The 12,463-nt window shown below is 43.0% G+C and overlaps 1 protein-coding gene across 1 annotated transcript in view; it reads left to right on the top strand.

Moving 5' to 3' along the window:
* Dcp1a (decapping mRNA 1A) overlaps window positions 1-12,058 on the top strand; it is a 61,832-nt gene extending 49,774 nt beyond the window's left edge. The window contains exons 7-10 of the mRNA XM_004652734.2: window positions 1,860-2,618; window positions 6,358-6,423; window positions 8,213-8,431; window positions 8,703-12,058. Coding sequence (XP_004652791.1) covers window positions 1,860-2,618; window positions 6,358-6,423; window positions 8,213-8,431; window positions 8,703-8,783 — 1,125 coding nt within the window. The 3' untranslated portion in view covers window positions 8,784-12,058. The remainder of the gene's footprint in view (window positions 1-1,859; window positions 2,619-6,357; window positions 6,424-8,212; window positions 8,432-8,702) is intronic.
* The last annotated feature ends 405 nt before the right edge of the window (window positions 12,059-12,463 follow it).

The following is a 12,463-nucleotide window of genomic DNA, read 5'->3' as shown; positions in this document are numbered from 1 at the left end:
CACATAGGAGTTTTTGTTCCCAGCATCATGCCCCTCAGACCTGCTGTCTCCTGAGTGCTGGGATTATAGGCGTGCACCACCATGACCTTTTTTGGGGGGTGGGGGAAGAGGATTGTTCAAGGTAGGTTTTCACTCTAGCCCAGGGTGGCCTGGAATTCACTATGGAGTCTCAGGTCTCAGGGTGGCCTTGAACTCATGGCGATCCTCCTACCTCTGCCTCCCAAGTGCTGGGATTAAAGGCGTGTGCCACCATGCCTGGCCACCTTTTTTTTTTTTTTTTTTTTAAATGGGAAAGAGACAAGTCATTATGTCTGTGCTGTTAATAGACATTTATAACCCAGGGATCCAAAACTGAGTAAGCCACAGTGTCCCGTATAGGAAATAGAATCTGTACTTGGCCAGTTACATGTCCTAGACAAAAATAAAATTCTGGAGCTGGATAAATGGCTTAGCAGTTAAGCACTTTCCTGCAAAGCCAAAGGACCATGGTTTGATTCCCCAGGACCCACATAAGCCAGATGCACAGGGTGGCACATGCGTCTGGAGTTCATTTGCAGCAGCTGGAGGCCCTGACATGCCCATTCTCTCCCTCTCTCTGTCTCTCTCAAATAATAAATAAATAAATACATTTAAAATAAAAGTCTGGCCGGGCGTGGTGGTGCACGCCTTTAATCCCAGCACTCGAGAGGCAGAGGTAGGAGGATTGCCATGAGTTCAAGGCCACCCTGAGACTACAGAGTTAATTCCAGGTCAGCTTGGACCAGAGTGAGACCCTACCTCAAAAAACAAAAACAAAATAAAATAAAATAAAATAAAAGCCTGTCCTGAGGATAATATATTGTTATTTGACTTCATTGAGTAGGTTTTAAATGATCCAGGTTCAATTCTCGAAACATTCACATAAAGCCAGACAGGCATTGATTTGCAGCTGCAAGAGACTGGCACACACACAAACAGGTGCAAATGAAAAGTTAAATCTTGCGGGGGGGGGGGGTGTTTGATTGGTTTTAGATTTTGTCTGTTTTTGCAGTGCTTGATATTGAACCCAGGGCCTGCACATGCTAGGCAAATGCTGTAACACTGAGCTAAATCCAGCCCCAGTCTTTAGGTTCAGATGCTTTAGTCTTTCTTTAGGACACTGTCATTTGGGAGGTTAGAGGAGAAAGTCTGGTATTAAGTAGCTAAATTATTTTTCTGAGGGGCTGGAGAGGTGGCATGGCAGTTAAAGGGACTTGCAAAGCCTGAAGGCCCAGGTTCAATTCTCCAATACCCACATAATGCCAGATGGGTCTGGAGTTCATTAGCAGTAGCAGGGGGCCCTGGCATACCTATTCTCCCTCCCTTCCCCTCCCCTTTGCCTCTTTCTCTCAAATAAAAAGATAAATAAATTAATTAGTTGTTTCCTAATATTTAGATCCCTGTGGTACAAAGCTAGCTTTTTTTTTTTTTTTAATCAGGAACAGTAAAAATGAATTACGTGGTCAGACTTTGATGGCTTTCCATTTCAAGTATCACTTCCTGTATGTGTTGTAATAGGAGCCAGTTAGGCACAGTTAGTTTTTAATGATATGATTGCTTCTTTGCTTTACATCCATTTGCCAAGAAAAGAAAAGTTAATGCTAACACTATTACCTGAAATTACACAAGTTTGAATTGTGTTACTGAGGCAGATTTCTATCTGCCAACCTAGAAAGACTGTCTATGCTGGTCTGGACATGTGGGAGGTAATAGATTGTCCCACCCCTTATTTTCACACTTCATCTGTCCTCCCCTCTGCATGCTGTTTTGGTTGATAGAAGGCAGCTTGGTTACACATTTTCAGAGACTTATTTGAGTGACTGGTTTGATTTGTTTTTCAGTCTGCCACATCTGGACACAAACACCTGACTGTAGAAGAGTTATTTGGAACATCTTTGCCAAAGGAACAGCCAACAGTTAGGAGTCTGGATTCAGAAGAGGTAGAGAAGCTTCCAAGAGATGCTTCCCAGAAAGAGCCTGACTCATTCCTGCCCTTTCCCTTTGAGCAGTCCAGAGGAGCTCCTCTGTCTGAAAACTTGGGTGTCCATTCAGCCGCCCACCACACAGTCCAGCCTGAAGTCACCAACCCAGTGCTAATCACTCCAGCCTCTATTACCCAGTCTGGAGAAAAGCATGCCCCGAACTATACTATCCCATTGAGCCCCGTTCTCAGTCCCACTCTGCCAGCTGAAGCTCCTACTGCACAGCTTCCCCCCAGCTTACCTCGTAGCAGCACCATGATGCAGGCAGTGAAGACCACGCCTAGACAGAGGTCTCCACTCCTGAATCAGCCAGTCTCTGAGGTAGGCCACACTAGTCTGATAACCAGCCAGAGCCCCTTCAGAGCCCCAGTGATCCTGACAAACACTGCTGGCACATCCCTCCCAAGTGTTGATCTACTTCAGAAACTCAGGTTGACCCCACAGCATGACCAAATACAGACACAGCCACTTGGGAAAGGTGCAATGGCACCCAACTTTTCTTCAGCAGCTGGTCAACTGGCCACACCTGAGAGCTTCATAGAGCCTCCCTCTAAAACAGCAGCAGCAAGAACAGCAGCCTCAGCCTCCCTGGGCAACATGGTGCTTGCTCCCCTTCAGGTAATGACCACAGAGAGAGGGTATGGAGAAATGGAACTACAAAGATCTTGGTCTTAACTGATATGAGACAGTAGATTTTCTTACGTTTGGTTTTGTGTGCCACTACATACAGCCCAGCTAGGCAAAGCAGATATAAAGAGTTGCCTGTATATCAGGGCCAGGTTTGGTACAGCACTGATCCTAGCACTCAACAAGGTGGAAAATCACAACCAGCCTAGTGAGACCCTGTCTTACTAAGAATAACAATGCTGGGCATGGAGGCACACACCTTTAAATCCCAGCATTTAAGAGGCTAAGATAAGGGGATTGCTGTGAGTTCAAGGCCAGCCTGGGCTAGAGTGAGACCCTACCTCAAAATAAATAAGTATACTAAGAAAAAGGGACCTTATATGAGATAGTCAATAATTGGCAAGTGGTCACGCCAGCATGGTGGCACACGCCTTTAATCCCAGCACTGGAGAGGTGGAGGTAGAAGGATTGCTGTGAGTTCAAAGCCACCCTGAGACTACATAGTGAATTCCAGATCAGTGCATGCTAGAGCAAGACCCTACCTTGAAAAATCAATAATAATAATAAAAATAATTGGCAAGTGATGATGAAGCTTAAAATTCTACCTTCCAGAATTATAACTGATAAAAGCTAAGAAGACATGTATGTCTTCTTATTCTGATAAGCATTTTAGTGTTCTTTGGTTTGCCTGACAGTTCTAGGAGTACTCATTTGTCTCAGGAGCATAGACTTAGATTCAAATGGTCAAGTTTAAGTCCACTCCCACCTCCCTCAGTTCTGTCATCAAGTTCCTGCCTTGTGCTAGGCATCCAAAAGGAACCATAAGAGCATCCCAGATGCAGAAATCTGAGGTAAAGTAAAACTTTGGTCTCAAGACTCAGAAGTTAACCAGTTTCCTAGAGCTGGGAACAGTATTTAAGGCTAGAGATGGGAAGGTATTTGGTTTCCAACCTTGCATATATCTTTATGTATGGTTATATACTGTAGCTGATTTGCTGTGGAAAGAAAGCTGGGGGAGCCAGTATTGGAAAATAAGTAAATTCTGTTCTCAGAACCTGGAAAGTCTTTGAAAGGTTCTGAGCAAAGAGTATCCTATTGAAATAGGCAAATGAGAGCAAGACCATTTATCAGAGAGCAGTCTGTGACAATCACCCAGTCCTGAACTGGAGGAGCTAGATTAAGGAATGTGGACAGGTAGATTTGTTAAGACGTCTTATCAGTAAGACTTCCTGGTAGATTGGTGTGGAGAATAAAGGAGAAATTTCTCTCTCAAAGATGGTAAGTTTACAAGTGAGAAAAATCAACTCAGTTCAAGATGACAATTGAAAGAGAGTTGAATCAGCTACTCTTAACTGTATTGGTTCCTTGCAAGGTTTTAGTCTCATGCCTTTAATGATAATAATCCCCAGTCTTAACATTTTACCAAGTAATATTGTACAGAAGAGCCCAGATGGTATATTAATTGGATATTTTGTTCCATTCCTATGAAATCTTTGTAGAAAGACAAGAAACTTAATATCCTGGTTTTACTGTGACATGTCATTTTTGGCCATATCTGCTGAAGTTTCTGGCTGTATAAAAAAGGTAGGAGGGCTGAAGAGATGGCTTAGCAGTAAAGGCACTTGTCTGCAAAGCCTAAAGACCCAGGATCAGTCTCCAGATCCCACATAAGCCAGATGCACAAAGGTGAAGCAGGTGCAAGGTCGCACATGTGCACTGGGTGGCACAAGCATCTGAAGTTTGATTGCAGTGGCTGAGACCCTTGTGCACCAATTCTTTCTCTCTCTACTTCTCTTTCTCACTCCAATCTCACTTTCTCTCTTTAAAAAAAAAAATCTTAACTGGTGTTACTGGTAACTCATAACTGGTGTGGTGGCACACACCTTTAATCCTAGCACTCAGAAGGCAGAGGTAGGAGGATCACCTTGAGTTCAAGGCCACCCTGAGACACATAGTGAATTCCAGGTCAGCCTGGACTAGAGTGAGACTCTACCTCGGGAAAAAAAAAAAAAAAAAAAAAAAAGTGGGGGAAGGAGATGGACTAGAGGGATGGCTCAGAGGTTAAAGTTGCTTGCCACATAAAGCCAGATGAACAAAGTGGCACATGCAATGAGTTCCTTTGCAGTGGCAGGAGGCCCTGGCATGCCCTCTAATTCTCTCTCTCTCCCCCTACAAATAAATAATAAGAATAAAAGGAAAAAACTGAGGAGATGGCTCGTCAGGTAAGAGCACTTGCCACAAGCATAAGGACCCAAGAGAACCTGAAACTTTCTTAAGTGTAAACAGCTGAGCATGGTCACAAATGCCTATAACCCCATTGTTGTGGGCAGCCAACTGCAGACTCTCTGGAGCATGTGAAGACTGCAGCTCCGTGTTCAGAAAAAGACTGTGTGTCAAGAAAATGCCGGATGAGGGGTAGAGAAAGGACATCCACCATTCTCCTCTGCCCTCTACATGCCTGTGAGCATATCTGCACATATGCCACCACACACACATCACACACCAGGGGGAGAGCATTCTGTTGAGTGAAGGGTGTCACTCCTAAAAAGCTTCTGCTACCACTCTCCTAGTTGATCTGGAAGTCCTCTAGACTACTCCTGCTTGCTTCTTGGCCATGATCACTTACGTGAGTTTTATTTACATGGCAGCAGGTAATTTTTTTTTTTAAGGTTGGGTTTCACTGTAGCTTAGACTAACCTGGAATTCACTATATAGTCTCAGGGTGGCCTTAAACTCACGGCAATCTTCCTACCCCTGCCTCCTGAGTGCTGGAATTAAAGGTGTGTGCCATCTCGCCCAGCTGGCAGCAGGTAATTTTAGGCCCTGAGTCTTCATTGAGTTGTCACGTATTTGCTCTACAACTTGTAGCTCTTTCTCAGCAGCCTGGGCTGAGAAAGATTACAGTTTGCACCTATAATCCCAGTATTTAGGAGGCTGAGGCAAAAGGATGTTGAATTAGAGGCCAGCCTAGGCTATACAGTAAAATCTTGTCTCAGAAAAAAATTCTGTGTCATGAATGAGAACTAAACTGCATTAGAAGTGTGACTTGGGATAAAGACTGCTGGGTGTTACTTGTGCAACTTCACATGCTCTACTAAGAAGCATCAGGCTGGGGCTGGGGACATAGCTTAGTGGTAGAGCACTTGCTTATCATATGTGAGGCCCTGAGTTTGATCTCCAGCACTGCTGAATGGGGGGGGGGGGGCGGGCAGTGAAACACGACCATGATCTCGCATCACTGCACACTTAACGAGCAAAGTAGGCCTGGGCTAGCCGCAGCTCTTGTAAGAGACAAAGGTTCCAAAGCCAGGCATAGGGATACAAACCTCTAATTTCAGCTACTCAGAAGGCTGAGGCAGGAGGATTGAAAGTTCAGAGACAGCCTAGGCTACAGAAAGACACGGTTTCCAGGACTAGAAATGCGGCTCAGTAATAGAGTGCCTACCTAGTATGCATAAGCCCTGGCTTCAGTCCCCAGAGTCTTTAGTCTTTCTTTAGAGTCACCTTAGAGGTTCTGCCTGTGCATCTCTTCTAGAGAGCGCTCAAGAGGAGCACTGACAGAAGGTCCTGGTGGAGCTGAGTTACTGGGTGCACTTCCTATCAGCCTCTTCCCTCAGCTTCTAGGGTTTAGTTTATGTCTCAACCATTCCTTTTCAATACCCTAGATTTTTCACCAATAACTAACTGAAACTTGCTAAATATGTTCATCTTTTCTTATTAAATATTTCAGTCTATGCAGCAAAACCAGGAGCCTGAAGTCCTTGCCCAGCCTAAGCTGTTATCCAGTGCCATCCCGGTGAGGACTCCCTTTTTCTGAAGAATGTGTTAAGTATCTTAAATTCTGCTGGTGTGAGGTAAACTATTCCACATTAGGAAGATTTCTTGCTTTTAAGCCGTGACCTCTCAAATACAATCCCTTTTGGGCTGTTTCCCTGCTCCCAGGCCAGCCTCGTTGCTGGTACACATGGGCCTCCTGTAAACTCTGATGTCTTCCTTGACTGCATATAGAGGGCAGATCAGTCGCTGGGTAGACCTGTAACTGGGCATTTTGACTGTGATTGCTGAGATTGTGGTGGCTGACACATGTGACCCCAGCACTTGAGAGGATCACCATCAGTTTAGGCAGTCTGAGCTAGCCAACCTAGTTTCTGTAAGGAGGAAATACTCATTACCCTTGAAAAACAGTGATGTCCCAAGGGATAGCCACTAGGGATAGCCACTATCTTACCACAATCCCTTCTTCTTCTTCTTTTTTTTTTTTTTTTGTGGTAGGGCCTCACTCTAGCTCAGGCTGACCATCTGGAATTCACTCTTTAGTCTCAGGGTGGCCTTGAACTCGTGGTGATCCTCCTACCTCTGCCTCCCAAGTGCTGGGATTAAAGGTGTGCACCACCACAACCAGCTCAGTCCCTTCATTTTTGATGGCAGAGTCTCCCAGGCCTGCATACTTCATCCCTTGTTTATTCTCTACCCACTCATTTGTTACATGTATTGTCACTATTCTCCATCGCCTACAACCTTGAAATACACATTTTTTTCCATTCATGTCACATTCCCTATATTTGCCTGAGTCTGCCTGTCCATGAGTCTCATAAGTTAAAGCCGGCTTTGGTCTGGTCTAGTTTAGCTTGTCCTGTTCTTTGTTTGTTAACACACGCTCTCAACAAGCAAGCTAAGTGGTTCAAATAATAGAAACTCCAGCCTTAAAACTGCAAACTTAACTACTTGTAAATGAAGAGCCATAAAAAGCAGGTAAGGGAGCTTAATCCCAGCACTTGGGAGGCAGAGGTAGGAGGATCACCATGAGTTCAAGGCCACACTGAGACTACCTAGAGACTACCTAGTGAATTCCAGGTTAGCCTGAGCTAGAATGAGACCCTACCTGAAAAAAAAAGAAAGAAAAGAAAAAAAGCAAGAGAGGGGCCGTGGGTAGAGCTCATGATTAGTATGACACTAATGAGCATGTTCATGTCTCAAGTCCCTGGTTTGTTCCCCCACCTAAAAAAAAAGTGAGAAATGTAGATCTCTGCAAATATGAGAATTATTTTAAATACTCACAATATTGATTTACTTATTCTGATTGTTAGTTCTAACTACCCTAAAAGCACATCTTGTTGTTTTTTGAGATGGGGTATTACTGTGTAACCATGGCTGGCCCAGAACTCAAGCTGACATTAAATTTTTAGCAGTCCTTGTGCTGCAGCCTCCCGAGTGTTAGGAGTTTAGGTGGCATGAGCCACCATGTCTAGCCTACAAGCACATTTCATGGAGGAAGAAGTTAGATAATAGCCCTTTTTTAAACTATATATATATTTAGCCAGGTGTGGTGGTACACACCTTTTAATCCCAGCACTCAGGAGGCTGAGGTAGGATTGCCTTGAGCTCAAGGCCACCCTAGCAACAAGTGAGTTCAAGGTCTCTGGATGAGTGTGAGACCATGCCTCAGAAAAAAACAAAAGATTTAGTGTTTGACTCTCCTCTGTGCTGCAGTCTCATACTACTGGTGCCCATTACCAAATGTCCTATACTGGTTCTCATAGTGCTGGTTTCTGCATGTCCGTGTAAAGTGATCATTGTTCCTACAGGTTGCCGGCCCTTCACTGGTCACTCCAGCAACCACAGCAGTGTCTTCAGTCCTGCTGTCCCCCAGTGTATTTCAGCAGACAGTCCCCAGATCCACAGACCTTGAGAGGAAAACAAGCTCTCCTTCTCCCCTCACTGTTGGAACACCAGAAAATCAAAGAAAGCCTTCCATTATTCTCAGCAAGTCTCAGCTCCAGGATACATTAATACATTTAATTAAGGTATGTAGGATATCAATTTAGTTTATTTTTTTTATTCCTTAATAAAACAAGGTTTGTAAGTTCAAATGACTAGTAGTGTTTCTTTTTTCCTGAGAATATACTCCTGTTGAAATAATGGCTGAATAAACTCTAAAGATATGGATGTGGTATATTGGCAGGGGGTAGGTTATTTGGGTAGTTATGCCAATCATTTTCTCCTAAATTATCAAGGAAATAAATTCTGAGGAGATAATATGTCATGATATGTTTTTGCTGTTACCATCTCTTCCAGAATGACTCCAGCTTCCTCAGTACACTCCATGAAGTTTACTTGCAGGTTCTGTCCAAGAGCAAAGACCGCCACAACCCATGACCCAAGGGAGGTAGATCTGAAGGCAGAGGGACAGCTGTAAAGACTAATGTGCTTCGTGGAATTGTCTTTCTAAACAAAACCTTGAATTTAAGCCTGTAAGAAAGACTCATCTCTTCAGGATGTTTTCCAAGTGGCATTCTCAGTGATAATGGAGTTTCACTGTGAAGCATCACCAGCAGACCTTTGTTTCAACAACAACAAGCACCATTGTGTTAAGTCACGTGGGTATTTTCACCAGCTGTAAGCAGGTGTATGGAATATGGAGTTTGATTTTCAGCTTGCTTACAAGGACTGGGGGAGGAGTAGCTACCAGCCTTACAGCAAAGCTAATGGAGTCCACACCCCTTCCCCCACATCTGCCTCTAAAGCTTGGGCATTAGGCTGGTAGTCAAGTTCTGAACTGAGTAGTCAGCTCCACAAAGTAGCTTCAAGTTTAAGGATCGGAGTTTAAGATAATTAAGTTAGAAGATATTTGTTCAAGTGAAATATATTTTATATGAGCACTCCCATTTGGGCCTTAAAAATTCTGAGATTTCTTAGTGTTTCAGATGTCCCCCATCCAGCCATGTATAGGCTCCAGTGCAAGACTGCTGTGTGAGCAGGGCTCTGTGGTGGGAGGAGGTGTTTCACCTTGATGCAGAGCCTGAGGCTGCAAGTGTCCAGATCCTACCAGAAAGCTCCACTTCAACACTAGTGGTTTGGAAACATTAAGTTTGTGTGTGATGCACAGCCTTATTTTTCTTTTCAATCTAAACAGAAGTCACTATTAATTTTTTTCTCTTAACATGACAAAAAGACCAGCGGACCAATCTGACAAAGCCATTTTAGTTCCATTCCTCAAGTGTACTAAGAACAGTTTTTAAACTATGCAGAAAAGGGAGCTGTTACTGACACTGCCCTTTGTTGTAGAATACAGAGTCAAAAAGAAAGTGTGAGATTCAGAACTTGGCCAGTGTATTCCTAGGCTGTGAGTACTTTCCAGCCCAAAGTGAAAATATGTAAAGTTGCTTTGTTATGCTGCTATTGATCTGCCATGATTTATATTTATTCTCTTATGGCATGTAATGGTGTTTAGTAATATTTTAATGTAGAATTTGATTTATCTCTGCAATAGTAATTTTAAGATATTCTTTGAATGAAAAGTGTCTTTGTTTCTATGATACAGGTCATTTTGTAGTATTTAACCAATTAAGATGCACTGCTTACTTTTTGGAGCACTATTTGATTATGGGGTAAAAACCCAGTTGGCTCAACCAACTAGTGCAAGGTTAGCTGTGAGTAATGCTGACAGATGGGATGGTTCCTTGGGAACAATCATTTAAGCTTTAATGGGGACTCAACCATAAGTCCATAGGTTTCTTTCTAGCTGAAATTTTAGAATATTACTTATGAACTCCATGTTTTAGTTTTGTCTTTTTTTTTAGCATAAGGAATACTTTGATTGGCTTGTGCTAATCTAAACATGCTTCCTAGACAATGTTTCTGCTTCTCAGTTAGTGTCTTCTATTGCTGTCTACCTAGTTATATGTGAATTGTGCAGAATTCAGGGAAACTTACATTTTTTTCATACTCACTCAGAAGTTTGTTTTTAAAGATAGTGTATAAATTTAGCGACCAAAAATGAATTGCTCATGTATCACCTAGGAAACAGAAAGCTGTAGTAAAAAGAGTTTGTGCAGCAAGTGATGGCACTCAAGGAGCCGCATGGCCGTTCCGGAATGAATTCAGTAGTTTGGGCGTACCCAAGTGTGGTCTCAGTGGACTTCCGCAAACAGGTAAACCAAGGAGTCCTGTAATAGTGCAAGTTCAGTGATGCTTTTATGTCTGTGTAATATTATGAGAGTAAAGAGCATCCTACAGAAGGTCTGGACCAAATCTGTTACTTGTTTTACCCTTTAATCCTAGGAATGATTATCAGTAAAAGATAATCTCTGGTAAGGCTTTCTGAGTATGAACATAAACTTTTAAGTGCCCAAGTGATAGAGACTTGAAAAGGATAATAAGCCTATTTCAGCTCCCAAATTTCTATATTCTAAGCATTCACTTAAAATTCAGAAGCCAGGAGTTCATGATCATGATGACTGGGCCAGAATGAGTCCTCAGAACATGAGGCTAAGCCTGCATAGTTGCAGCTGGATGACGCTGGCTTGAAGTCACAATCCCATTGCCTTATTCCTCATTCAGTCTTTCTGTCCAGAACCTCTTGCTAGCTTAGGTTGCATGTTTACATTGCTAGTGTCTTGACTAGAACCTTAGCCGAATTGAAATATGGACAACAAGGTAGAAATGCTTCTTGCTAGGTTTTGCAAAACCCTAGGAGACCTGCATTTAGACCACTCTGTCCATCTGTGTAGCCACTCCACTCCCTCACCCCCGTTTGGAGTGTAGTATGTCTGGCACATCACCAGTAGGTGACATTGCTCTTCTTGTGTTTATTCTGGTGTCTTTGAATGGATACACCCCACCCAACCCCAAATACCCTTCCAGAGCGCCTTGTTCCCTTGGCTGTGCAGCTCTTCCGGAGCTCCTGAGGTGTGACAGTTGAACTGCTTGACTTTGAATCCTAAATATCATATGTGTCAAGAGAAGCATTTCGTGCAGTCTGCATGTGCTTACCTTGGACAGAGTGGTGTTTTGTTCTGAACCCAGGTCAGGATCCCTTTTTCTACAGGATACACAGGCTTACTTGAGAATATAAACAGCCAGTTTATGCATGTGCAAGCATTTTCTTGTGGAAATTATAAACCTCATTGAATCCAGTACAGTAAAAAATTTCAAACCATACAGCTTCATTACTGTCTTACCCCAAAGAATATAGTTTGAAATTCTCATTTCAGTAGTAGAGGCCATAACTGCCATTGTATTATTAATAATGTAACATGAAATTGAAGGTGCCTAACTGCTTAAAAAACAAAATCAGCCATTACAGTGTAACTCAGAAAGGAATGAGTGGCAGGAAGGCCCAAGTGGGCTCTGCTGACAGGAACTGTGGACCCAGTCCTGCAGCCTCGCACAGTTTCTGTAGAGCCTGTTTCTTCCTTGCCCTGTTTGGTTTTCTTCAGTTCTGTTCAGAGTACCTGCTGAAACCAGTTAGTGTCCTGTTTTCAAGTATCTGAAATGTTAAGATATACGCAGAACCTAGCAGCTTACCTCAAGACGGGGTGGAGAGGGCGGGAATAGAAACAGGTTTTTGTTTGCTTGGTTGGTTTGGTTTTGTTTTTTTTCAAGGTAGTTCTCACTGTAGCCCAGGCTGACCTAGAACTCACTCTATAGTCCCAGGCTGGCCTCAAATTTGCAGTGATCCTCCTGCCTCTGCCTCCTGAGTGCTGGAACCAAAGGTGTCCACCACCACACCCAGCTTTCCAGTGTTTTTTTTTTTGATGTTGTTGTTGTTTTGTTTTTAAAGCTGCACTTCAGAACATTTTTATGAGTAGGTAGGGGCCTTAAGGAGCCTTTGGGGTTTTTGTTGTTGTTTTGTTTTCTGTTTTCAGCAAATTTTAGCAGGAGAGATGTGCAATGTTTTCACTCAAGTTTGGATTTAACATCTTTTTTAAAAATAATTCCATGCAAATATCGATCACTTTGAAGTGGGAAAAATATGGAATTGTGTTTCCCTTTTGTCTGTGTGAATCCCTAGAAAACGTGTTGAAGTGTGTGTTCTAAGTTCTATAGCACTGCTT

This window comes from Jaculus jaculus, chromosome 16 (genome assembly GCF_020740685.1).
Source record: "Jaculus jaculus isolate mJacJac1 chromosome 16, mJacJac1.mat.Y.cur, whole genome shotgun sequence".
Classification (NCBI taxonomy): domain Eukaryota; kingdom Metazoa; phylum Chordata; class Mammalia; order Rodentia; family Dipodidae; genus Jaculus; species Jaculus jaculus.
This window is presented reverse-complemented; position numbering and strand designations above follow the sequence as displayed.